This window comes from Embiotoca jacksoni, unplaced genomic scaffold, assembly GCF_022577435.1.
Source record: "Embiotoca jacksoni isolate LCO1_2020_lvr unplaced genomic scaffold, fEmbJac1.0.p SCAF_19, whole genome shotgun sequence".
NCBI classification, from domain to species: domain Eukaryota; kingdom Metazoa; phylum Chordata; class Actinopteri; family Embiotocidae; genus Embiotoca; species Embiotoca jacksoni.
In genome coordinates, this window is record NW_027185329.1 from 10,473,634 (window position 1) to 10,499,425 (window position 25,792).

The 25,792-nt window shown below is 41.6% G+C and overlaps 1 protein-coding gene across 4 annotated transcripts; it reads right to left on the minus strand.

Moving 5' to 3' along the window:
- Positions 1–612: 612 nt before the first annotated feature.
- rubcn (rubicon autophagy regulator) lies at positions 613–24,730 on the minus strand. 4 transcript variants are annotated; one of them, XM_069153437.1, is made up of 22 exons: positions 24,552–24,730; positions 21,877–22,030; positions 21,171–21,254; positions 19,620–19,779; positions 19,396–19,502; positions 18,852–19,077; positions 17,248–17,688; positions 16,563–16,610; positions 15,753–15,848; positions 14,563–14,678; positions 14,214–14,412; positions 13,885–13,992; positions 13,026–13,100; positions 10,207–10,267; positions 9,739–9,871; positions 9,405–9,550; positions 8,746–8,810; positions 8,175–8,413; positions 7,345–7,406; positions 7,094–7,247; positions 6,869–6,962; positions 613–3,762 (listed from the first exon to the last, which is right to left on the minus strand). In XM_069153437.1, the coding sequence occupies exons 1-22, from the start codon at positions 24,587–24,589 to the stop codon at positions 3,626–3,628; spliced, it is 2,943 nt and encodes a 980-aa protein (XP_069009538.1). In that variant the 5' UTR covers positions 24,590–24,730; the 3' UTR covers positions 613–3,625. The 4 variants fall into 4 exon arrangements, with proteins under 4 accessions (XP_069009538.1, XP_069009541.1, XP_069009539.1 ...); XM_069153440.1 differs by lacking the exon at positions 24,552–24,730 and adding an exon at positions 22,181–22,368; XM_069153438.1 differs by lacking the exon at positions 16,563–16,610.
- Between the last annotated feature and the right edge of the window lie 1,062 nt (positions 24,731–25,792).

Sequence of the window (25,792 nt, forward strand, 5' to 3'; positions counted from 1 at the left end):
TAAACTGTGATATTTCTTCACTACACTGATATAATTTTAGGTGAATTATAATTATATTAGGTTAAAATTTTACTGAATGGCACATTAGAGCCACTAGATGGCGCAAGTCGAGAGAAGCTGAGGAAATTCAGGTGTGTAGGCTATTGACATAGACGGCAGCTAAAACTATCCTTTCGGAAATACTTCACAACTGTCCACAAAACCGGGTAATACAAGTAAATTCACATTGTGTGGATGATTGACAGTAATGTGATGTCTCACTGAATCCTGACAGTTAGACAATTAAGGTATTTCTTGTAAAAGATGTTTTTATGGTTTACTATTGTTCAAAAACAAGAACATTTCACAAACCAGAGCAGCATAACCAAATCATCAAAAGCTGGCATTTTAAAATGAGCGAAAAAAACAAAAACAAAGCATTTCCCTGCCAGATAAATCTTTCTGTATTTCACAGAATGGAGTTTTTAAATCTGGTGTCTGGTGAGACATTCCCGAGCTGCCACCGGCATGTAAACGTGTGTTTAACGTTAGATAGCAATTGATGGCGAGCGCAAACGCAGATAGTCTTGATTGGTTCGAAAAGGTTTCGTACTGCAGGTTTAACAATGACACTTGTTAACAGTCAAGCCAGTCATTTATTGTCAACATAATTACAGAACCAAAGCAAATGAACACATAAAATAATCATAATAACAATAATTAACCATTTTAATAATAGACAATTTCATCTGTAGTGCACTTTAAACCTCCTGCTCCTCCGTGTTAAAGGCAGTCCAAAGACAATCAATCAGCTGAGTTAAGGAGGTTTTCAGCCGTTTAGGAGCCTCAAAATGAAGAGTTCAGCGTTTCCTTTAAAAGCAGCCCCCTCAAAACTCAAGACATGGTCACAGCGTCTCTTTAATGCCTGAGGGACACTTGTGAGGACATAAATACTTCATCTCACGAGGGTTTGAACACACAAAGTAAAGTCTGTTTGTCGTTTATAGATGGGATTTACCTAATCTATTAAAAGGTTAGTGCACATAAAATTGGATTTGGGGTTCAAATCGAGGGCAAAAAAAAAATGTGAACTTGCATTCGGGTACATATTTGTTTTCCTAAAACTTTATTCTTTAATCATGACAATACTTTGGTGGTTAATCCAGCTCACAAAAGAAACACTAATTAGACACTTCAATGAAGCCCTAAAATCTTCCATAAAAAACATTGAAAAACTGCATGAGTTACAGACAGGCTGCAACTGGTAAGAAAATGTCTAAAGGGTATACTAGACCATGGATACTAAACGTTGAGTTAAATATGAGAGGGTCATCAATTGATTGAAAGTGCAAGCAAAGAAAAAAAGCACTTGTTCTGTAAAATGTCCTATTTTGTCCGACGCTCCCATAATATTTGGATTATTTTTCTTTCTGATATTGGGGACTTTTACCTCTTCGGCCTTCGGAAAGTCCTCCAAATAAAAATTTAAAAAAAGAGACGAAAAGTTACCGTTTGCTTCAGCAACTCAAAATTTGCCCACGGTAAGGCCTCAACCTGTGAGCATTGGTTATGAGTAGATATTGTTTCACTTTTAAGAAAACGGCTGGGAAATATGCTTAATTGAGCTTTTGCAGGAAGTTAGAAAGTAAGATTAATACCACTCTCTTGTATGTAGCTAGTAGCAGCCTGTTAGCTTAGCTTAACCAGAGACCCAAAGGACATTCAAAAAGGTTAGTGGTCCCATTCACAAAACACCCCGGCAGATAGGCCCATTTAACAGCAAATAGTTGTTATTACACTTTCTTTTTTACAACTCTTTTGACCTTTTAACAGCGTCACTCTCAGAGTTTCCGGTCTTTAAGCTTACTAAATAGGCTGCTTGCTCAGGCTAAATATGTAGCACAAAGGCAAGACTGTGATATAAATATTTAAAAGAATATTCAGACATTTTCTAAACTGTCAAGGAGGCCACAAACCTGGGAACCACTGCACTGCCCTGACTGAAGAAAAAAAAAAAAAACACAACTAAAATATGAAGAATTAAGGCAAACAATTCTGCTGCACATTAAAAGCACAACGATGTCACACCGTGGAACTCATGTTTTGAACTGAAAACCCTGCACAAAGCCCAGCTGACTGACAGGAACTGCATTAAAGAAACACTAACATTTCAAGATGAAACTTCATGTTCTTACGACAAACAGCAGAAAAAGAGAGCGACGTCTCAACTCACCCCCTCCAACAAAAACACACAGGATCAGTGCAATTAACCGAACGCTCTCCGTCACTCCAAAACCTACAACGTTAGAAAACAGGCGGATTAGGCTGGTGCAAACCATCTGTACACAGCAGGTAGACATGTGCGCGCGCACGCACGCACGCACGCACACACACACACACACACACGCAGCGTTTTTGCAGTTTCATTTAAAATATTTCCAACATTGACACCGAAACCATCTGAAGTCCAGTCCATCTATAAATTGAGCTTTCCAATGCGACTCCACAATCTCTGCCAGTTAATTGGTCCCAGAGGCACATAAACGTGGCTAAAAAAAAAAAAAAAAAAAAAAACAAGCTTAAAAAGGTGACAGTAAGGAGACAACAAAGCACGAGTTAAATATCTTCAGAATCTTCAAATTCAAACTGTATCTGCGCTGACCATCAGTCAAATCATAAAAGAGCTCAACTGTTAAACTTCCAATTCGATTCTTCTTTAAAAATAACAAATGATCCTGACATTTTAGGTCACACAAAAAAAAAAAAGAAAGAACAACAACTTTAGCTGAGCCTTTTTTTTTTTGTCAAAAGGTATGTTTTAGTACAGATACCATCATACAGGAAGCGGTGTCAAGTTGAGACAATCTTTGGCTCTTTTCACACATGAAACTGCAACACGGGTCACGTCAAATATCTGTAAGGCAGCAGGTTTTATCATCCACACTTTCTCATACAAAGGAATTAGATTAGTTGAGGAATGATTCAGCACTGCTGAAAAAAGGTGGAAAAAAAAAAAAAAAAAGGGAAAATGTGACAAAAGGAAAAGTGTTCTCACTTCTCTCCCAAGCCGCCACAATAATTCAGTTTAAAACTTGGTTTTGGAGCAACAGGAATTACTGCCAGCAGTGACTTCGTTTTGAGGCGACCGAAAGGAGACGCTGTCAGAAATTATGGTTTTTGTACAAGGAAATTGAATCAAATTAAAATAAAACTAAGAAAATTCTGATGATGAGCCAAAATTATATTTTTGAGAAAATGTGAGAATATTCTTTGAGTAACGATCAAACTAGAAAAGTGCCACATGGAGAGGGTGAGTTTTTTGTCTTTCCCATGAACGTCACTTCATTCTTTTATAATAATCACTCGGTCTACTTTTTCAAGCAGGATACATAGTAAAGTGCATGTCTGCAAGGGGGCTTAGAGAAAATATTTATCTGGAAATCAGCAGCCATGTTCCTGCTAACAAATGATGCCCTGATAAAAATCAAACCTGCACAGCTGTTTGCAGCGGCTGCTGTCAGCCAGGTCTGAGAGGGCTGGAACGGACAGAGAGATGCTCAGTGACTACAATCATGGTCGCGTTGTGCTCTTCTTCTTCTTCTTCTTCCTCCTCCTCCTCCTCCCCGAGGTTCTTGTGGTGCCAGGACTACCTCCCGCCTCCCTCGTCTTCTTGTTCCTCCATGTTTTTGCGCGCCATCCTCTCTCTGCGCTCCGCCAGCCGCTGACATCGAGGGCAGCCTTTACCTGTTTGGAAGCAGCTGCGGTGGTAACACGCATGGCACTCTGAAACAGGAAAAACATCACAGAAACAAGAGTCAGGGATTCAGCAGTGCAACACAGTCACAGCACAGAAGGGGAGAATGGGAGCCGTCCTGCGTCCACAGCCAAACCACACAACAAAGCAGCGTTCTCAAACGTCAACCAGTTCAACCAGTTTTCTGACAATGAGATGCACAAACAGAGCAACCAATCAGACCTGAGGGAGGATAGGTGAGGGAGAGTGGTATAAAACGCGCAGCAGTTTGAGACAGCGAGGCAGTGAGCAGGAGGAGCAGGTACGAGACAACTCGTGTCTTGGGAAACACACACACCTCAACCTGTTCAGACACATCTCGCTCTTCACAAACAGACCAGCAAAGAGTTTCTCGACTGTTCAACCACTCTACCAAGGTGCTCCAAGGACAAGTAAATAAACGTTTTCAAATAAAAGTAGTGATGGATTCATGAAATGACAAACAACTCAAATTCAAAAAATAGTGTTTATTTCATGTTCACATGAAGATGGAGCTTAAATAGCAGACAGACAAAGAAAGCAGCCCGTAAGTATAAATTACACATTCATTCTAAAAAAAAACATGTGGGCACCTCCAAAATAAAAACAAAATGACTTCAAAATGAACAGATGAGGCGGCACAACAACAGGTGCAAGGTTTCCCCTAAACTGAATCTACACGACTGATTTCAGAGACAAAGAGCTAGAGGGCGATGAAAACACATCAGACAGAGGAAACCTCCACTGGCTCAGGAGACACGTGTATCACAGCCCACTGTTAACTAAAGGCCAAACTGAAATACGGGACCAAAGCATACTGAAATGTCAACATTTATGAGTGGTTCATTACTTAAGTAGCATCTTCCATCCCTTCCCCAAAAAAGAAGTTATCTTTTAGCAGCAATCTCTCTCTCTCTCTTTTGGGGAAAGTGGCCAAGAGAGAAGCAGTGCAAAGCTCAGAGCCAAAGACAGGAAAGTACGAAACCGAACCAACACCTCCAGAGACTAAACCAAAAGATATCCACCACCAAATAGCAGCCAGACTATCTACCCTCCACCAGCTGAGCCAAAACATTACCAACACCACTGCAGCACCAGCAACTCCACAACACAAGAGAGCAGGAGAGGAGGAGTGTGAAAGCGTGTCGAACCACAAGAAGGTTGAAGGAGCGAGAGGTATGAACATGTAGAAGAGTTTAGTTAATACACGTGGAAAAATTAAAACACCTGAAAAAGGGATAGTTTGACATTTTCAGAGCCAGTTAGGAAACACTGATTCACCTGCAGAGTTAGAGTACATGAGGAGACGGATCGCTCTTAAACAACCCTCATTACGCCACAGATTAGAGTTGTAATAATATATCTTCAGTTTAAACACACGGGATGTAACCCATCAAGTTGGGAGCTTTAGACCAGCTGCTAAACTGCTTTTGTCACAGGCTCGCCGTTCGCTCTCGTTTCCGGTCTCTATGCTAAGCTAACGTACCGCAGGCTGTGGCTTTACGTTTAACGGGCAAATGTAAGAGAAGAAATGATCTTCTCGTCTAACTCTCGGTAATAAAGTGAATACGAGTTTTTCCCCAAAATGTCAAACTATTCCTTCACTTGACTTGGTTACTATAATGCTTGTGTCGTAGTTCTATTAGTTGTACTAGTGATTATCTCATTACAAACAGTCAGGATTGTCAGTGTGGTTAAAATTGTGCAGCACTACAAGGAGAGATTGGAGAACCCCAAACGACAAACACTGTTAAAAATAAAATGAGAAAATACAAAATACAACCACTATAAAACTAAAATGAATACAGACTTTTGCTTGATTGGGTTATTTAAGGACAATTAATCCGGAAGTCTTCAGTTTACTGTAATCAATAATCCATTTTTGATATCTGGAAATAAACACAATCATCTTTTCATGCTTTGAACTTACTGTCCTGTAACTTGGCTGGTTAAAGTTTTACTTGGGTAACTTCAGTTTTCTAGACATTTGTGATCCCAGGAAACAGCAGTTCTCACTCTCGTATACGTTTTAGCTTTATGATGCTCTTCCTCCTCTCCACCTCACTCACTCACTCACTCACTCACTCACTCACTCACTCACATCATCCGTGTCATCTTTCGCCCCCCTTCCTCTTAACTTCCTGCCTCTGGTTTCCCTCCTGGCTTTGCGAGTTTTACGGCCTCTCCAGTCAGTCTGGGATTTAACTGCTGGTGGTTCTTCCTCCTTAGTATTCATCTCTCTTTTCCCATCATCCTCTCCCTCGATTCTCCCTCGGGAGAAGACAGTGGTCAGCTGACGAGGTTTTAGCAGCTTCATCACTGTATATTTCTCAGTTTTTACTGCCTCTGGTTCGGGCCTTGTCTGTGCTTCCACTTCCTCCACTGTATCCTCTCCTCTCTCTGATAATCTGTTTATAAACTCTTCGTTTCCATCTTCCTCTTTCACTTCTGGTTTCCTTTCATCCTCTATCTCTCGTTTTGAGAAACTCTTGACTCGACTGACTAAACCCGATACCGTCCAACGTGCTTTTCCCTCTTGTCCCACTTCATCTAAACTTTCAATGCTGCTGCATGTTTCATTGTCACCGTCTCTTCGGTCTCCTCTTGGCATGCTTTTCTTTATTCTGTCTATTTGTAGGACCTTTAATAAATTGGCTTTTTCCTTTCTTGAATGCCCATCTCTTTCCTTGCTCGTTTCTCTCTCTTTGCTAGACGCCCCCTTACGTTGATCATCTCCTCTCTCCTCTCCTTCTTTGTTTGACTCCATCTCTTCCTCCTTCTCCCACACTGCCTTTCCTGTACTCTCCTGCTTCTCCTCATTAACCTTACTCCTGGAAAATGCTTTGAGCAGTTTTCCAGGCGCAAAAGCTTGAAATATTCCCCCTCTTTCTTCTGCAGTGTCCCTCGACTCCTCTCGCTCTCCACTCTTCGCCTCCGGATCTACTTCTAGCTTTAAATCCTCCTCCCCTCCCTCCCCCTCTCTCCTGTCTTGGTGGAGGGCCCTTGCCAGCCTACGAGGTTTGGAGATCAACCAGTCTCTCCAGGAAAGTGGAACGGCTGGGCGGGATAAGGGGGCTCTTGAGCCGCCCAGGCCTGCCACCAGCAGAGAGGGCTCACCTTCACAGCGCTGGCACTTGTTCAGCTGGAAGGGGAAGATGATGTCTTTGTCGTTGCCGCAGAACTCGCACACAAAGCCCTTCGCCTGGCACAGCTGGGGACGGTCAGAGAAAAGGTGACAGGAAAATGAGACGTTGGACTACCGCCGATAGTCAGCGATACATAAACAAGATAAACGCTCTTTATTAGAGGAAAAGGCACCAAAAACCTGATGGGTTATCTTACCACACAGCCGGCTACATGCATGGTACCAAGCTTAAGCAGCTCTTTCATCCGGGGAGCCAGTTCCCCGTTGCGCACAGCGGTGAGGTTGTTGAGGGAGAAGAGGTGAAGGTCCTCAGTCAGGTGACCCGGCAGGCTGTCGAACTGGTCCAGCACCCTGAGGGACACGCACACACAGAAACACACTCGTATCATTTTGCCCCCAAAGTTTCTGAAATAATTGTAAAACAAAAAAAAATGCATAGACATCTTACTCTTTCGCAAAGCGACAGGTCTTGAAGAGATTTTTCATGTGAAACAGCTGCACCCTCAAAACCTAAACAACAAATTGGAAAACACCGGTTATCCATTAAAAAAAAAAAAAAAAAAGGAGAATTAAGCCAGTTTCTCCACATCCACCTGAGATGTTAAAGCGTTTAATATTCAGTGTTCCTGCCGGTTGACTGAGGTGGAAAACAGTTAATTTCACATATTTCTAGCTGCCAGAATAACAAGCAGCCTCAACCCACCTTTAAGAAAAATGCTGTAACATACTGTACAATATCGCCCATTGGGAAATTAGATGCTCTCAATCAAAAAATATTAAATTAGTGCACAACAAAAGAAATTACAATCTTTTAGAAAATGGACTTCACATTTGTGGAACTTTACAAAACCACAATTGCAGAGAAAGCAGTTTTTGTTAGGCTGCTGTGGAATTTTTTTCAATATCTTCAAATAAAAAAAAACAACCATACCACAGGACAGATACTGTATGCTTCAGGCCAGTGAACAGCAACACTGAAGAATTTAGCGGCATTTTTAGCATCATCTTAATGGTGGCTGTCAGAGGCATGAATGCCTCTTTTCATTCTGGTTTCTCATCCAGATAACGACAGGTCACCAGTCTGGTATTTAACAGTTAGCGATACTTTACGCTCAGTGAACCCTTGTTGGGTTTTGGTGCACTGCGGCTGTATCAGCTAATTGTTGTAAAGATCAACCACTGTGGAACTGGTAATTACAATAGATGCTCATAAACAAACATGCTGACAACAGCCACAATTTAAAAGAGTCTTCATCCCGCTGCTGCCTCTGAACGCACCCTAACAGACTCCAGCACTTTGACCTTCTTGTACAGGCCACTGTTGATGTCGTTGGGGTTGAACAGCGGATCTCCAGCGATCTTGCTCAGCAGGTCCCGGGCAAAGTTGCTGACGTAGTACTTGCTGAAATCCCACTTCCTCAGCACTCGACCAGGAACCACCGCTTGGGCGTTCTCATGGCAGCACTGACAGAAATAACGGCCGAGGTATTCACAGTAACGCAGTCGCTTAATGTAGTCTGAGGTGGGGACAGAGGTAAGAAATGGTAAGAATCTGTGTCTGAGCACAACATGGAAACATTTCTTTTGTAAATCATTTATATATATATATACACACAAAGGAAACAAAACTTGGAGGGCAGCTGCTTAAGTTGGAATAAGTCTATATTTGAGCAGAAGTGTTAGAGCTTCTGATTGTGAAATTAAATCAAAAACAAGAAGTGAAACCCTAAATGTAAACAGATTTTCAGAGTTTAGACAGAAACAAAACAAAAAAAGTCGTTAAAAAAAAAAAAAGCTGTTTCCACCATTTGCAGTAGTGCAGAAGTGTTTTTGTGTTTGCTGGTCATACCCGGGTCGATGCGGGTGCCACAGCCGGCGCAGCGGTAGTTCTGCTTAGCAACAACTATCTTCCTCCTGAAATGGAAAAGAAACTTGTGAGTAACAGACATTTGGTGGCACAAAGAAGGAGGACAGTGGTCTGAAGATTATTAAGGTAAATGCACTTTACAGATGACCAACAGGATCAAATTCCTCAATATGTATGGAAAAAAAAAAAAAAAAATCTCTGTTGATAAAACTAGAAATGAAGACAAAAAACAGTTGAGCTCCTTACTTAGAAAAACAAACATATTTCAGAACTCAAATCATCAAACAGTCGCTTGTTGGTCCTTCACTTTGCATGTTGCTGATCAGTGCATATTAGAAGCAATTAGAAGCAAATTAGAAGCTCCACAGTCTTTTTGTGACCAACACAGTGATAACGAGATCAGTTCAGAAACAGAAATGTGCCATTAATCATTTAAAAGTCCTGCAGGCTCGTCCCCAAATTCTGCTGTAATTTTCAGCTTCTTAGTAATAAATACATTCATTATTTAAGCACCGCTCCATTTGTGCTTGTAATGACAAAGATGAAGCAGCAAGTGAATGGCAGATTAAAACGGGAAGACATGAACAACACAAGAGAGGGAGAAAGGCAGTGAGGGCAGGTAAAAGCTGGTGTGGACTCACTTGGGGGCGGGGTGAATGTTAAAGATAATCTGCGGTCGAGGCGGTGCCCACTCCAGGTTGCCTCGGACCCGAATCCTCAGCTTGTAGATGTCGGCGTGTTCGCCATCATCAGGAGAGATCGGCAGAGAGTCAGGAATTGGCAGCAACTGGGAGAGAGTGAGATCAAAGTTCAGTTCTGGTGTTTCACTGTGTGTAAACTACCGGGACCACATTTAGAAAAAGTCCTGCACGCGTGTTTTTTTTTTGTTTTTTTTTAAATAAATGAATTACTGCCTGTCGAGTGTCATGCTTAGAGAAGTGCTATTCTGCTCTGTACTACAGTGAGATGTCGCACCTTCTGTGGAGCGTCGTGTTCTGGGACCAGCCAGTCGAGCTCGGAGGCTGCAGGAAGCTGCATACCCTCAAACTGCCTGAGCAGGCCCATGGCTACTGACTCAGCCGAGTTGGACTGCAGGAAGGAGGGAGAGCTGAAACGCGCACAGAAAGACAGCAGGTTTTAAAAATGTGAGAACAGGTTTTGACAAAGGTTTTTCTGTTTCCACTACCAACTAAAACCCCCGACGTGGTTTACATTTCTGCTCAAATTAGAAATGAGTAAACTTTTCAGAAGAAAGTCCCTGCTGACATCCCCTGGGCTTTTTTTTTTTTTAATCCAATGTGTGCTTTTTCTGTGAGGAATAGAAACTTTAAGTAATACAAGTGAGAGTAAAAGTACGAGATGCATGTATTTTGGCACTCAGTTATAAGGATTACAAGAAATGACAGCAAAAAAATCTGAAGGGAAAGGGCAATGGTTACTTACATGGACTCTGAGCTGAGAAAGGACCTGCCGCTGGAGCTTACACTGCGCTTTATGTCTGCATCTAGAAGATACAGCAACAGTAAAATAAAAGACACTTTGACCACTGAGGGGAAGAAGCTGAAACACGGTGAAGAAACCCTTTTTATCCACAAGCTATAGATATTAAACTATTCACACTACTTGTATAATAACACCCAAATGTATGATTTTTAGAATTGGATGTAAATGTAAAGATGATGGATAAATTTGCCCAGAAAGGCCTTATAGAACAGAACAGAGTGCTCGCTACAGAAAAGGAGCGCTCAAAGCTGTGAGAGGAGGTCATTTGAAATAGATGTGTTCGGGAGTCAAAAGTAAGACAACTCGAGGAAAACTATTTCTTCTTAAAATACTTAAAGGAGCAGTGTGAAGGATTTTAGAAGCATCTAGTGGTCAGGTGGCAGACTGTAACGATGAAGGGAAGCATCTACGGTGGCCACAAAACTTGCGAAAAACATGCGAGTTCAGTTTGTCTGTTCCGGGCTACTGTAGAAACACGGCGGCTCCGTGGAACAGGATCTGCTCCTGATGCAGAAATGAAGGGTTCATTCTGAGGTAACAAAACACAATGATTCTTAGTTTCAGGTCATGTTACACTAAAGAAAACGTAATTTTAGATGTTTTATTCCATTTCTGCCGAAAGGTACTCTTAAATCCTGCACACTGAACCTTTAAGTCAAATTAAAAAAATCTCATCTCTGATGAAATTCAAGCATGTGTTATATATAATTCAGCAGCTAGCATGCAATGACAGATTCAGTAGGATCTCCACCACATTTATTTTCTAAAAGTTCACAAACAACATGCAGGCGAAGACATAAGCAGCACAGGTTTGGCAGAACAGGAAGACCACCTGGAGAGATTTTTGTATTTTTTTTTTTTCACTTTATTAATCCCCGAGGGGAAATTTCTTATCACAGGATCAACATTCCTGTTTGTTGACATGAAGTTCAGATTAGTTTGAGAACTATTCAGGTTTACAGTCAACAAGAGGAAGCAGAAACAGGAATCAAGAATAGTTTCTACTAGAATTATTCAGCAAAAAAAACATTAAGCTTTAGAGGTACAAACAATACTCAGGTTGGCCTGAATGGTGTCTGAAGATTTTTATACTGATGGTTTGGGCTGATTGTCAACTGCAAAGTGATTATAATGGGGGATGATTTCAAACACACAGCTCAAAGCACGTGTGAGTAGAGGCCTTTGCCTAAAGATTTCTGGTTCATTTTGTGTCCAGAAGAGTGAAGTGCAATCGCAGCACAATTAGAGAGTTGATGGGATTTGGAGGAATATTTAATTGATTACTCTCTTTCCCTGTCTGTCTTTAAGCACCTTATTATAAACCAAATGCATTGAGAAAATAAGACACAATCACATACGAATAGAATCCATTTAGGAGAAATTGCACCCTGATCTGTAATTGAGGTGTAGCACATGAAGAATACTAACTAAATTAAATAGAGACATTTTTTGACATTGGTATCAAGAAAATGACACTACTACTTGATCAAATCCAGAAGCCTTTTGGTGAGGGAACAGCAAAGATGGAAGGATGTGTACAGTACGTGACAACAATCACTCCTCATTGTCGCTGGACACGTGTTTGAGACAATGAATAATGACATGGACGGATGGATGGACGGATGGATGGACGGATTTTTGAGTGATAAACCATGAAGTCAGAGTCATCACAGGTTGCTATTTGTTAACTCCCTCGTCTAATCCCATGAACCATCTTAAACTAAACAGGTACAGGCACATCTGTCCTCCTGCACCACCAAAACCCCAGAGCACTGAGCAACAAGCACCAACACAAACAGCCAAGCGCATAGTTCAACAGAGTTGATTGAGAAGGCTGCTGGCTCATCTCCAGACTGAGACACTGTAGCAAGATTTAGTTGTATGATACTGGAGAGCCTTACCCGGAAAATACACTAAAGGCACCGAAGTACAGCAGCTGTGTTTACCCTTTCGACAGCTGAACATAATTAGTTCAAAGGGAAAATCAATTCTTATTGACAGCTGATTGCCGGTCTGGACTGAAATTGCTGTAAATTTAAGCAGTTTGTCTCAGAATGGAGTTTATCTCCAACTTTCAGAAGTTTGGATTTTGGACAAAAACTGCAATTGTTCATGTTTTTTTTTATCTAGTATTCTGCTGTTTGTACAAATTAATGTTTGTATGTATCCTGTTACTCTAATCATATCTGCCCCTCCCCAATCAGGCTGATTATTTTTGTGCAAAATAATCTATTGTGAATCTTCAACATAATCCTACCAGGCCAGCAAGCACTGCAACTAATTCCAGATCAGTGAACGAAATGAGATATGTGATGTTAATGTTGAATGGCTCTCCTGTACAGTTTGCATTGTATCTTCAAATTTGTTTTCTGCGGGCCGCTGCTGCGAGACCTCGTACAACTACGAACACGAGTGTGAATTCGAAAGTGAAAGCTAATAGAGCAAGAATTCTAAAATAGAGAGTGTATGCATCTCATCACAAGGTGACCCTGTTGAAATGTACATTATTAGTACATTTTGGGGTTGACTTGTAACTGTAATGAGAGCTGCACATAATGATAGATTTGGACTAAAATCAATCATTATGACTAAGCTAAGAGAGGAAAGTAAATTATAAACAGGTAATGTTAAGAGGATTAAAAAGGTACGATTCTTCAGTTTGGAGCGGAGCCACCAGTTTCCTCTCAGAGGAGCGCGGCCAAGGCAAATAGTCGGCGTGCAGCTGTGGAGCCTCGCCCACCATGACAGCCTGCAGATACCTGAGAAGAGGGAGGCGAGTGACAGCGAGAGGCCGTTCTGAGACACCGCCAGCAGGGACTGACCCTCGCAGCCATCTGAGAGACAGAAACTAACACTCAGCACAACCGTCACCACATGCACAAACATTTTACCACCCACAGAGCTGCACACAAGCACAGTTAAACACATACATATAGAGTGCAACCCATATATAAAGTATATATATGAAAACCTCAACCCATGGTAACGGCATCAAAGCTATCCATGTTCAGATACGGTATGTTAAAGGAATGCATCCTGTAGTATGATTTTCTAGACCAACCACATCCTCTAAAATGAGTACAGCCGTATAAATCCTTCATGTGCTCAGTCACATGACTGTAATATATTTCTAGATACCAACATTTTAAATCCACACACACACACACACACACACACACACAGAGAAGACCTTTCTGTAACCTCTGTACTCCTTCATGTTTATGGTCCAAGGTAAAACCCGAAATGCTTGGTGAGCAGGCAGTGTGGTGATGAGGTTATGAATTATGACAGGAACAGAAAACAACTCAATCACGTGAAAAAATTATGAAATCTGCAAAGGATTTTTCTGAAGATGTCAATACTTTGGTCAGAGGTTTCTGAAGCTGGAAGGTAAGGCTGTTAACTGCATCACATCACTGTGTATACGTGACATGCCGTATCTTCATATTCCTGTATTAAAGAGGTTTGATTACATTGATTATAATGTTCAGATCCTAATCATCGAGACAAAACCTGATTTTTGGAGTTCGTTTTTTTGTGAAACTCTAAAACAACCCTCACAATACGCTGAATTCAGTTAGTGTTTTTCCGTGATGTTTCCTCATTCCCTCTCTCTACCTCGTAGTTCGCACTCCTCCACCTCCTCATCTGAGCCGGAGTCAGACAGGCCCTGGTAGGAGTCCTGAGAGCTCCTCCTGGAGCCTCCGCTGTCAGTCGAGTGGAAAACTGCACAGAGAAAAGGAGATGAGAGAAATTAAGCACAAGACAGAAATCAAATGTCAAATCAGAGCATGTCTTCGATGGATAACAACATAGACCGTGTTTGTATTGCATTTACGTTCCTCTGTATGTGAAAGGATCTCTCATCATGTGAAAGAAAAATAGTGTATCTGTACAGATGATTAGGTCATTTATCGAACTGCAGTCCTCTTCTAATGCTGGCCTACTTTGTTGGGCGGTTGTGCAGGGCGGCAGACGGCTGCGTCGGATCTGCTGCCTTCGCAGGCGGATCTTCTGCTTGAGCTGCTGAATCTCACAGTCGCTGTCTCCTTCCTCCTCGCCCTCTTCCTCCCGACGCCGCAGGTTGTACTTCATCAGCTCGATGGCTGCAATAAGGGACTCTGAGATGCTGAAGTGAGCGTTCTCCTGCAGAGCAGAGAGAAAATTAGAAATCAGACAGGGGAGGATACTCATTATCATTCATTTCGACCATAAGTTCAAGTTCACCTGTTCTTTTTACATTATGTTTTGATTGAATTAAATCAAATTTAGATTTATATTGGATGAAGATCCGACCTTTTCAAGATCAGCACAGCTGCCAAAGTCCTGCTCTGACAGGTAGCTGATGAGGCTCTGCCCCTCCGACGGCTTCCTGAACATCCCATCTGCCACATTTTCGTGCTGGGATCCATCTGAAGGAACCAAAAAAAGACAACTAAAAACCAATACATTAAAACAGATTAATGATATTTTTGCACATAAGTGTTTTGCTATTGGAACTTTAATGACATCTTTTTCAGCTTACTAGACAATGTTTTTTTTTTTTTTTTTTTATGTTTCAAAAACCAACAGCATGGTTGCATCTTATATAAAATTTGAAAATGACCTCTGTAATTACTATACTATATAACTGGGTCATTTCTACTAATGAATAAATGTGGAGGCACCCTTTAACTGCTATAGTAAGCCAAGGTGGAAATAGTTTTATATACTCTTAGGAAATATAATCAGTAAGAGTGCATCATAATTTATCAGCTGATTATATCTTAAGAGTGCAGAATGAAAAAGAAAAATATCAGCTGAAGCCTAATCAAAAATTTAGTAGTGTAAAAAATTAGTATAAACTTGTTTGAATTGGAAATACTCAAGTACATAAACCTTTAGATTACAGTAGAGTGGGCACATTAAGTAAAGCACTTGAGTAAGTTTAACGTAACATTTTACATTACATTACAGTATCGCCACCCACCACGACACAACCTCCGCACTGAGACAAACTCAATTTCACTTTAAATACTGTGGTGAATCAATAAGAACATGCTATCCTCAATGAAACATTTACAGCTATTCCACAGCCTCCCTGCTGAGAATGCAGAGTGTCTTGTTTACAAGTCAGCTGACATAGTTGCAACATGAACTTTCAGGAAGTGAACACTCATCTTTCTTCAAGGAACTTCCTACTTTCTTTCCGCCCACATTTAATTGTTATGAACTGCCTCTAGCACAGATATTCCTTCAAACAATCTCTGGATGAGCACATAAAACCTGTAACTACAAAAAACATTTAACTTTTTTCTTTTATTACTATAACTATGTTTTCATTTTTCAAGTTCTTTAAATAATAAGAAAGAATTTAATCTTTGTTTTAAAAACATTTTCAAAAACAACTGAACTGAAACTTTTCTTTTACCAATTCCAACAGAAGCTAAAACATAATTGTCAAAGAAAATCATTAAGTTCCGCAAACAGAATAACAGAAAACTCACGAGACTCCATGTAAAGAGAACTGGAGGTGCTGGCGTCACTGCGCTGGGGTGAGAACGGGCTGTAGTCCTCCATGCAGCAGTTGTCACCTGCCGATTCTGAAAGAGAAAGCAGTCCATGTTAACAGCCTTTAATCAATAAAAACCCACAGTCACTGAACTCAACACTGATGGGAACATGCATCAAGGCCGGGGAAGGAACCAGTTAAATGGGTTGATTTTATTGTTGTCTTTGTGTCAAACAATCAATAAAATCTATGGAGATGGTTAATTTTATTGCATGCAGAAACAAATCTGTACCGGTAAACAAGTGACCCAATTCTGACTTTTCGTTAAAAAAAAACATTTTTTAAAAAGGGTATAAACTTACACTGAATTATTTCATTTCTTTGTAACTATGTACTGCAGATGTGATAAATACAAGAAAACTGCTCTCTTTATTTCTGACATTTTACTTGTGGATTTTTACATATTGTATTAGGATAAATTATTAATGTCGATCGGGATATCAACGCTTGAACACTCCATAATTCTTTCAATGAAACAATGGATCTATCATGAAAAATGTGTGCATGAACAAAGAAAACAACAACAATGACAGTGATCATTCATGGCTTTGTCAAATCAATTTGACCTGAATAAAATAAACAACTAAAACAAAACAGTTCAAAAGTCCAAAAGCACAAATGATGAGCTGAACGCAAGACTGAAAATGAGGAGGATGGAGAGAGTTTATCACCATGCAGAGAAAAATAAAAGAAAGGAGGGTGAGCGGGATCAAGTGATGGAGCACAGTGAGACTGCACTGCCAACCTGCTACTGGATCCTCTATTATTATGGTGATTTTTCTGTGGCCCCCTCCTTCGCACAATCAGTAAAGGAAAGAGAAGAGAGAGAGATAGAGCAGAGAGAGAAGGTTAATTCAAGCCAAGGGGAGGAAACAGTCTGAGCACAAAGAGTCCGTGTTAATTTAGCAAGCAGTAAAACCTTCAGACAGGAAGTGTGCACCTATTAAGAAAGTCACAGCTAAACCACGTTACGGAGTTTCAAAAGAAGCACAGACTATGCAGCTAACGCCAGCTAAATCTCACCTTCAAATGTTATGAAAACATAATGTGAAGGTTCACTTTAGTCTTGAAAGTGACATTAACGCTAAATGAGCAAACTCTCAATTTCAGATGATTACTCCAAGTTCTACTAACCATGTTTTAATCTATGAACATGCAGCACAACGCAACTGAGGAGGAAGATAACGATCTACTAACTGAAGCTGAATGGCACCATTTGAATTCATGTAAATGGTCTGTGTGTACATATATATACATATGTATACGTTTATCACATGCTAACAATAAGGCCTAGATGTTTCCAGACTGAAGACGTTGCAACATTCAATCATAAGAAAATAGTCTCATTCATTTAAACTGAAAAAGATGTCGTAAAAAGGCATTTATGAAAAAAAAAAAAAAAAGATCACAGATCACCCCGACTTACTCACCATTCCTGAGTTTTTGATTGAGCCCCGTGTCAGAAAATGAGCGGGTGTGTCCTCGGGACCCCCTGCCCGGCCCCTTCTGGCCCTCTGAAAAAGAAGAGCGCCTCGGTGGGGCCGGGGCCGGAACCAGGGAACTCCGCTGGTACAGCTGGTACGGCTGGTCCTTGGTCTCAACCCGCTCACTGCTGTGGGTGGAGCTTCGGGAGTCACGGCGACTGCGTTGCCCCAGGTTACCGATAGCCAGGTACTCCGGACCATCGTCAGAGTCCCCGTCACCAGAGTCCCCGGCCTCAGGCTGAAGGGGAGAGGGCGAGGGGGACTCGGTTAGGGAGATGGAAGGGACCGACCCTGGGCCAGGAGGGGACGTCACGCCTTGCTCGCTCTCCCCTGGTCTGGACACGCACACCCAGGGAGCTCCCGGGCTGCTGGCTGGAGAGGTAGTGTCTGGAAGATAACAAGCAGAAGACATGAGGAGGGGTTGAGACACGTGCTTTTACAAAACATTTTCCAAAAATAGGAAAAAGTTAAGGTAATGGGTCTGCCTCTCTGTCACTTGCTCATGTTTTGCCGATGTAGAAAGGACCAAGGTTGGCTTACATTATGTCTGTACGACTATCCGTCTTTGATTTTTCGGTCAACCGTTTACTCACAAGATCTATTGCACGCTTTTCCTTCTCTGAACCGAGTGTCTAAGGATGGAGGTAGTCATATGCTGCAGACTATAACTCCACTGACACAAATTCAGGCATGTATAAATAGAGATAATTTGACCTTTTTGTTGTCTTTAATGCAAAAAACCTGATAAAAATATAAAAGAAAAATATGCACAGGATACTTAGTCCAGATAAAATGTTAATCCATTTTAGTGAGCACCCTAAATTCAGGATATTGAATTTTGTAGCCTGTATCAACACATTCTTCAACAACTGACCTTGTCCACAAACAATCAGGCCTCTGTATGGGTGAGTCAGTCGGTCTATTCACATACAAACTGTAGTGTATTCATAGCAACATACCCCAACCCTCCCCAACGCCACGCTTGTATGTAGTGATTACAAAATAGTGACCAAATTCTCTTCGTTCGCAACACTCACTGTGCATCCTCAAAATCCTGAACCACAGCAGACACAAACACACGAGATCAGGTCCAAGACTAAACTACAGTATTTCCTGATTCTGTTGCCAAAAATCAACCACCCAAATGTTGGTAAATATTGTAAAACAAAGCTGCAGATTTGAACAATCATGACCCTAAGCATCCGTAAAATGGACCCAACAATAATCTCTGACCTTCCTGTTGGGATAATTGAAAAAAAAAAAAAATATATATACAAATTTTTCACCTCAGTGACATTACAAGTAGCACTTCTTCTCAAGTCCTACCCTTATTTTCAAAAGATATTCACCACTAAAAGTAACATAACACAAATAAAGGACAAATAACCTTGAGTTATTATTACAGCACATTCAGTTCTCAAACGAGCCTTATAAGAGCTGTCAAAGTGACAACTACGCCACATTAAGCATCCGGCAAACCCAGGAGGAACTACACATTAATAACATTACATGAACAAATCACAAATATTCGTCATTCTGCCTTCGCTCACTCGTGCTGATGCCGTTTTGGGATGCAGCTCCGGTTGTGCTCGCAGACTTGTGGCTGGTGGCGACTGCTTCTCGTAGAGAACAGTTGGAGGTGGTGAGTCTGCGGTTTAGAGGTTCTCCTCTGAGAGCCGTGTCAGCGCTCCTCCAGGCCCCGCCGGCTCCGGGCAACAAACACAGGCTCTGGCTCTTCAACAGACCCAGACATGGTGGGCCCTTCAGAGGCGACAGCTGGAGGGCGAAAAGGGAGAGATTAAAAATGTAAAGCATGTTCCCGTTCTCCTCCTCACAATTTACCCTCACTTTAAAGTCAGTTTTAAGTGGCGCCCTAAAAAGAGAAACACGGCGGATGGGAAAAAATATTACCAATCAAATACTGACAATGGAAAAAAAAAAAAAAAAAAATGATTACTAAACAAATCTGACAATATTACAGCATGATGACGTAAATTAACCTCCAGTAAACCGTAATTATTACATCCACACAGGTCACCTTTTCAACAATACACAGGTTCTGTGATGTATACGTGAAGGATTCAGAAAACCCACCCCTACAGTGTCGACTTGGGCCAGCAGTTTGGGGTTATTCTGCTCCACAGCTTCCAAACACTGGAACATGGCGGTCACATGAGGCTCGCTCAGCAGAAAGGCATCATCTGAAAGGAAGAGACGGGGAGCGACGGGGAGAAGGGAAAGTGAAAGACGAGAAACCGTCATACACCGACAGGACGGGAACACGACACGGGTGCTTTTGTCTTAAACTAGACACTTACCGCTGTAGTATTTGCGTGTGTGTCCCAGATGCCTGAGCAGAGGTCGGAGCTGAGCGGACAGCATGTGAGCCTGTAAGCTGTGAAGCAGCCAACGCTCGGCCTTGTAGCTTTCACCAGCACTCTGCATCCCGCTGCTCAGGACCGGCTCCAGGTGACTGAACTGAGGATGGACAGAGAGAGAGAGAGATATTAGTGAGAAACACGTGTATATTGTGATCAAAGAGGTTAATGGGATGGTAGAGGGTCAGGGGGCATAAGCAGCACAGTAACTACTTCATATAAAAAAAGAAAAAAAATGCAATCACTTGTTACAGTGATTAAACAAATTAACTGAAAATGTCCTGAGCTTATCTTCACTGGATTTTCTGTTGATGACATTTTTTTGAGGCACCTTTTGCTTTTAGAGATGGTGGTGATCACTGTTTATACCATCTACACAGATATTCTATTTATTGCAGACACACTGCTGATGTTGCTGGTAGAAAACATTAACCAAACACTGTGCAGTTTTATTTATATTTATTACCATTATGTGTCATAAACTGCAATTCATGTCCCCAAAGGAAAACTTCTGTTTTATCTAATAAAATAAAGTTTTCAATCTGTTCTTCAGTCATTTTTTTATAGCAACAAAATGGGATTGTCAAGCAGCTGAGAAATGTATTCATTTATAAAATAATACTTGGCACCCGTGTATCAATATTAATACGCTGTATCGATGTAAGCGAGACAAACATACCAGCACCAAACTAGATGACGTCAACAAACAAATTATCACATGACGGTTACGTCAAGTCTCAGCGAGCTCTAAGCCCTGCTGGTCAGAGACAGAGGACACAATGATGATAATTAGATTCTGACTGCAGATCTCTCTGCTGTTGCATAATCCTGTTAACACTTGATAGACAGGACTGACTGTTCTGTACAACACACTGCTAAATGCAAAGATAGCAAACAAGGAAGAGGAGCGAGTCTGCTCAGGGCATCCGATCAGTGTGAACCGTGTGGCTGCAGACTGCGACTAACTGGGCACATTTTGAAACCTTTAAGATGTTTTTGCAAAGGCGGCGCTGATGCAACTGCAAGATAATGTAGCCAAAGGCAAGCAAACAAAGATGAGCAAACTCTCTCTGCAGACTGAAAGTGTATGTCAGTATTTTTCTTTATTCATTATTAAGCATTATAATTTTGCCCGTTCTTAGTCATCTGTTGATAATCAGAATTTTGTCACAAGACCACCACATCTGGCACCAGCGCTACCATCTGAGAAACATGGTCGGACGAGTGCCATCAGTCTGAAAGTTAGTCTGGAGCACTGAATGAAAATGGCATATTACTACTTTCCAAAAAAAATCGACTGTTTTTTTTCTCCTGTAGGAAGATTAGTGATCAAATTTCACATACAGTTCAGGATCAAGTCGACCCTGAACTGTATGTGAAATGTACCGCTACTAGTTAAAAATCTTATGTCACATTAAAAATGTTAAATTAAGCTTTGTCTACTTATAAATATTCACATGCCACTCTGAACGTGGCTGACCCTGACCATACCTGTTCAACATGCGAGGCGAGGTGGGGACTGATGTAGCGAACACACCAAGCAAACGGCCAGTAGTCTCTCTGCTTGTAGTACACCTGCAACACAAAACCAGCCGCTTGCATGACCCATTTACAAAGAACATCAGCTTCAATACACACAATAAGCCATCGGGGAGAAGCGGCGCTCCTCATATTTCAGTATTTTTGGAGGTCAACATGCAATTCCCGTTTGACAAAGTTGTCAAAAATAAATAAATAAATAAACTTCACATGCTGCCAGAGTCAATTGTTTAAGCATTTAAGAATGATGTCAGATTTACTTTTAATTCAACAAAATGGATCTGCTCTTCACAGCAAGCAGAGTATAATGTCAGAGGTATAGTGCAGGTAGTCAGGTGATCAGACCTGACTACCTGTCTGTCTGTGGGGCAGGTGTCTCAGCCCTGTGGTGCTGTACTGAGTGAGTTACGGGACACAACTAAAAATCAAGGAGTCCCTTGTGTTCAAACATACAACGTAGTAAGAAACACAACATTGTTCTTATTGACCAAGAATAAAGATTTGGAGGTCAAAGGTCAACACATGCCAGAGCTGAATGGAGCCTGTGCTGAAAGTGATCAGTGGCGCTGTAGCAATAACAGATTGGACAAAAGCTAATAAAAAAAATGTTTAAATAAACTATTTTTAATAGAGGGAGACTGAAACGGTATTTCCTGACCTGCTCATTCCTCAGTCCATGGCTCAGGATGTTGTTCATGTCCTTGTGTAGCCTCTGTAAGCCGCCATACCGTGACCACACGTTGGGGTTGTTGGTGGACACGAGGCCCTCCACTGTGGTCTTCAGGCTGGACAGCAGCTTCCAGTGCTCCCTCCTGGAGGAAAAACAGGGAAGCAGCAGCAGCAGGAAGGAGAATGAAGGGAGGACGTTTAACAACGAGGAAGGGGTTGCTTAAATCATTACTCGTGTTGAACCAAAACATTTTTCCCAGAATTGAAAATAGACTCTTCAGCAGTTCACTTACCGATAACCTCAGTGACTAACTGGGAGTGCTTTTGAATGTGCTAGAAAGTTGTATCCTCACAACCTAACATGAACGGATGCACTGTCCCACTCTCTCCCTCTAAACATCATGTTCACAAGATTCAAGGTCTTGAGAGCCGATCAGCAAACCAAGAGTCACGCTTTTTTGACCCCTTAATGACCTTTACAGTCATTGATATGAACATTGGATGGATATAAACTCCCCCCCCCCTCCCCCAAACCTACAACAGGCCAACACTCGTGCCACAGAGCCAAACCTTATCTTTAGGATACAGCTATGGACAGCTGGTGCCCAAGAAGTGTCGAAACGCAATAATATTATCAGGTCACTTTCCCTCACAGACATGAAGGGCTGACTCACAAACCAGAACTTCCTCTTTTTCCTGTCAACTCAGCAGTCAAACTGAAAGCTATTTAAAACTGAACACATTACTGCAACATCAGGACAAACAAATGCGCTGTCAACACCCGAGAGTGCATTGTTTCAGCACTGAACAACTTAACTGTACATCTTTTTCTTTATCTTTAGCATGTGGTGTGTGCTTAAATGAATTATAAAACACAAATTTGCCTCAATTTAAATTGAATCAAACTGGAGAAATTATTATGCGATTCGTTTGTAAGCACAACATTTTTGAAGGATCCAAAATGAATCCAGGACGCACACAGGACCACCGAACACTCACCGATGAAACCCGAGATAAAAAAAAAAAAACAACAACAAAAAAAAAACAGATGTTCTCATACCGATACAACTCCAAATAGCAATTTCTATATTTTCTTTTAAAATCACATCTTAGACCGAGTAAGTGGGTGAACAGAGTGGCCGCTTGAGAGGTGAATGAAACCTAGAAGCAGCACATGTATGAACACGGGTCTGTTCTCGGTACGAAGCAGCTGAACTGAGCAGCAGCAGCATCACGAGTTGGGTCACAGAGATAACAAATCAAATCACATCATGTAACACGGACAAAGAGAGAACATTCTCCACATACAGCAGACCATTGATGCACTGATTGATGCATTGTGTGTGTGTGTGTGTGTGTGTGTGTGTGTGTGTGTGTGTGTGTGTGTGTGTGTGTTGGACATCTTTGAGTGCATTTCCTCAGGACTCGGAGAGGTTGTTGAGGTTAATGAGTAACTTCTCAGTGCTCCGTTTCAACAGGGTGTGTCCAAGTGTGTGTCCGGGTGTCTGTCCCTCTGGCAAAGCCCTCAGGACAGATTTATTTGTACTGTCTGACCTTTAAAAATAGCAATCCTCGCAGTTTGAAACTCAATTTATTAGTCCTACAATGACAACAAGGCTGTCTGGAGAAGGTGTCTGGCTCTGGATGGGGCAGTGGCTTTATTGGATGAAGATAGTTGTACCCAGCTGCTTGCACTCACTTAATCTACACCTTAATTACTTAGATCTTTTCATATTTTTTTGCGTCAACAAATGCAAATATTGTGATAATTTGTCTGGACGAGACGCCTACTGCTGAACAGTATAAGTGAGTCCGCTGCAGACTATGAAACGAACAAATTAGCGTCCTTTGTTACAGAATAATAGAAAACCAGTGGACTTGTGCAGAATTTATTCCCCCCCCCAAAAAAAAAAAAAAAAAAAGTCCTTCAGCAATTGTGTTGTAAAATAATGATATTATTTAGATCATGTACATGTCAACCAGAGTAAAATAAAAAAAAAAAAAAAGCACTTAAGCTCGGCTAACTGACTCGTGTTTTAAACCCTGTTAGAGATCATTTCCATTTATAGTGTATATATATATATATACACATATATATATATATATATATATATATATATATAGACAGATAGATAGTGTGTGCGTATCCGGCACCACCAGAGACAACGAGCACCAACACGTCGCACCACCATCTAACTACCAATAGCCACGAGCACTATTAATGCTGGCAGGTGAATACCAATCGGTATCTATCAAAGCTGCGGGTGGTTTAAACGCTGCCAGCTTTCATCTCACAGTAACGAACCCACCCGTCGACCTTTGACGGGAAACACGCCTCGCAGCTAACGCTGTTAGCTCCCGACTGTCAAACCTGATCGCGTCAGATTAGCCTAGCCTAGCTTCCCAGCTAGCACTCCGGCGTTAGCGAACTACCGATCTTCTTTTGTTTGTTTGTTTGTTTGTTTGTTTGTTTTTTTTACACCCCGGCTTAATTTAAATAAGTTTTCCTATGACATGACTAGTTGTCTTTCTGTAACTAACGAGTGAATTCCCACTGCTAGAGGTTTCTGGTCATGTTGTTTATATAACCGCGGTGATCTTAACCCTCCACCACCACCTCCACCAGCTAGCCGGTAGTTAGCCCAGCCCAGACTCGTCACCTACCTGCGCTCCTCCGCCTCTCCCTCCGCCGTGATCTCCATGTCCTGCGGCCGGACTCGAGCGCCGTACAAGGCGGCCAGCTTTCCCCTGTAACTCCCGCCTTCGATATGTACAGCAGAGTTGTGCAGCAACTGCAGGGTTGCTTGAAAGAGTCACCCGGACGTCCAGTCTTCCGCCATCTCCGCCGCGTCTGTCCGAGCTGGTACATGACAGGTTAATGAGCGTCGGTCGGTGCTGCCACCTGCTGGTAGACGTCAGTACTGAAGCGGTGACTGCTGCCCCCTGGTTGAACTCTTGTCGCCCATCCATTTATACTCAAATTGATTATATTAATTCACAATAACCCAAACCTGCATTTACCAAACGTGAACATAATCTAGGTTCAAACCGTTTTCATGTCATCACTCAATCAATAATTCGGTGCATTTTTGGAGAGTCCGCTAAAATCCGACATGATGTTTAATTTTACATTTAAATACAAAGATATTGTAAATGTACTGGGAAATCAAATAAGAGCTGGGTAAAATGAGCGACCTGACGGGAATTGCTTGTTTTTATCTAGCGTGCTGCTAAATCAAGAAATTCAGACTAAAATCCAACATTGCGCACAATGGTTTAAAACGTTGCTGTGATGCTCTGATATACCCATAAATATTAAAAGGCACAGATACCACAGGATAAACAGAGTGGCAAAGTTCCCTGTTTAGCACAAGTATAAATAATGAACGTATCAGGTGACAGTAAACCACAACAGTCATCCAAGTATGTAAAAAGGCCCCAGGACATGAACACAAGGTCCTGTCCTCCTCCATTTTTTGTTTTAATTCTGTCCCGGAGAAAGAAATCTGAAGACATTATTACTTTCTGAAATCTAAAATGTAAGAATGTAAAACTTGCAATCAGAATAAGTTCCTCTTTGGTTGTTGTGTTTATTGCTGGTGAATTTAATACTCTAACATGCACATAGTATGTCAGCTGCATCTTAGAGGCTACTTTCATATCATGCCCACATGATGGCACCACAGGCTTGAACTGTGTGTTAATACCATGTGAACAAGATACTCTGGATCTGTTCAATCACTTGATGGCAGTGGTGAGTCTGGAAAGTGCAGTATTACTCTGTAACTCTGTAAGCTCATCCCCAATAATTGTTAGGCGTGGTGAGGATGACTGAATGGTGAGTAATTGTCCTATGCCACACATACACACACACACACACACACACACACACACACGTAGGCAGT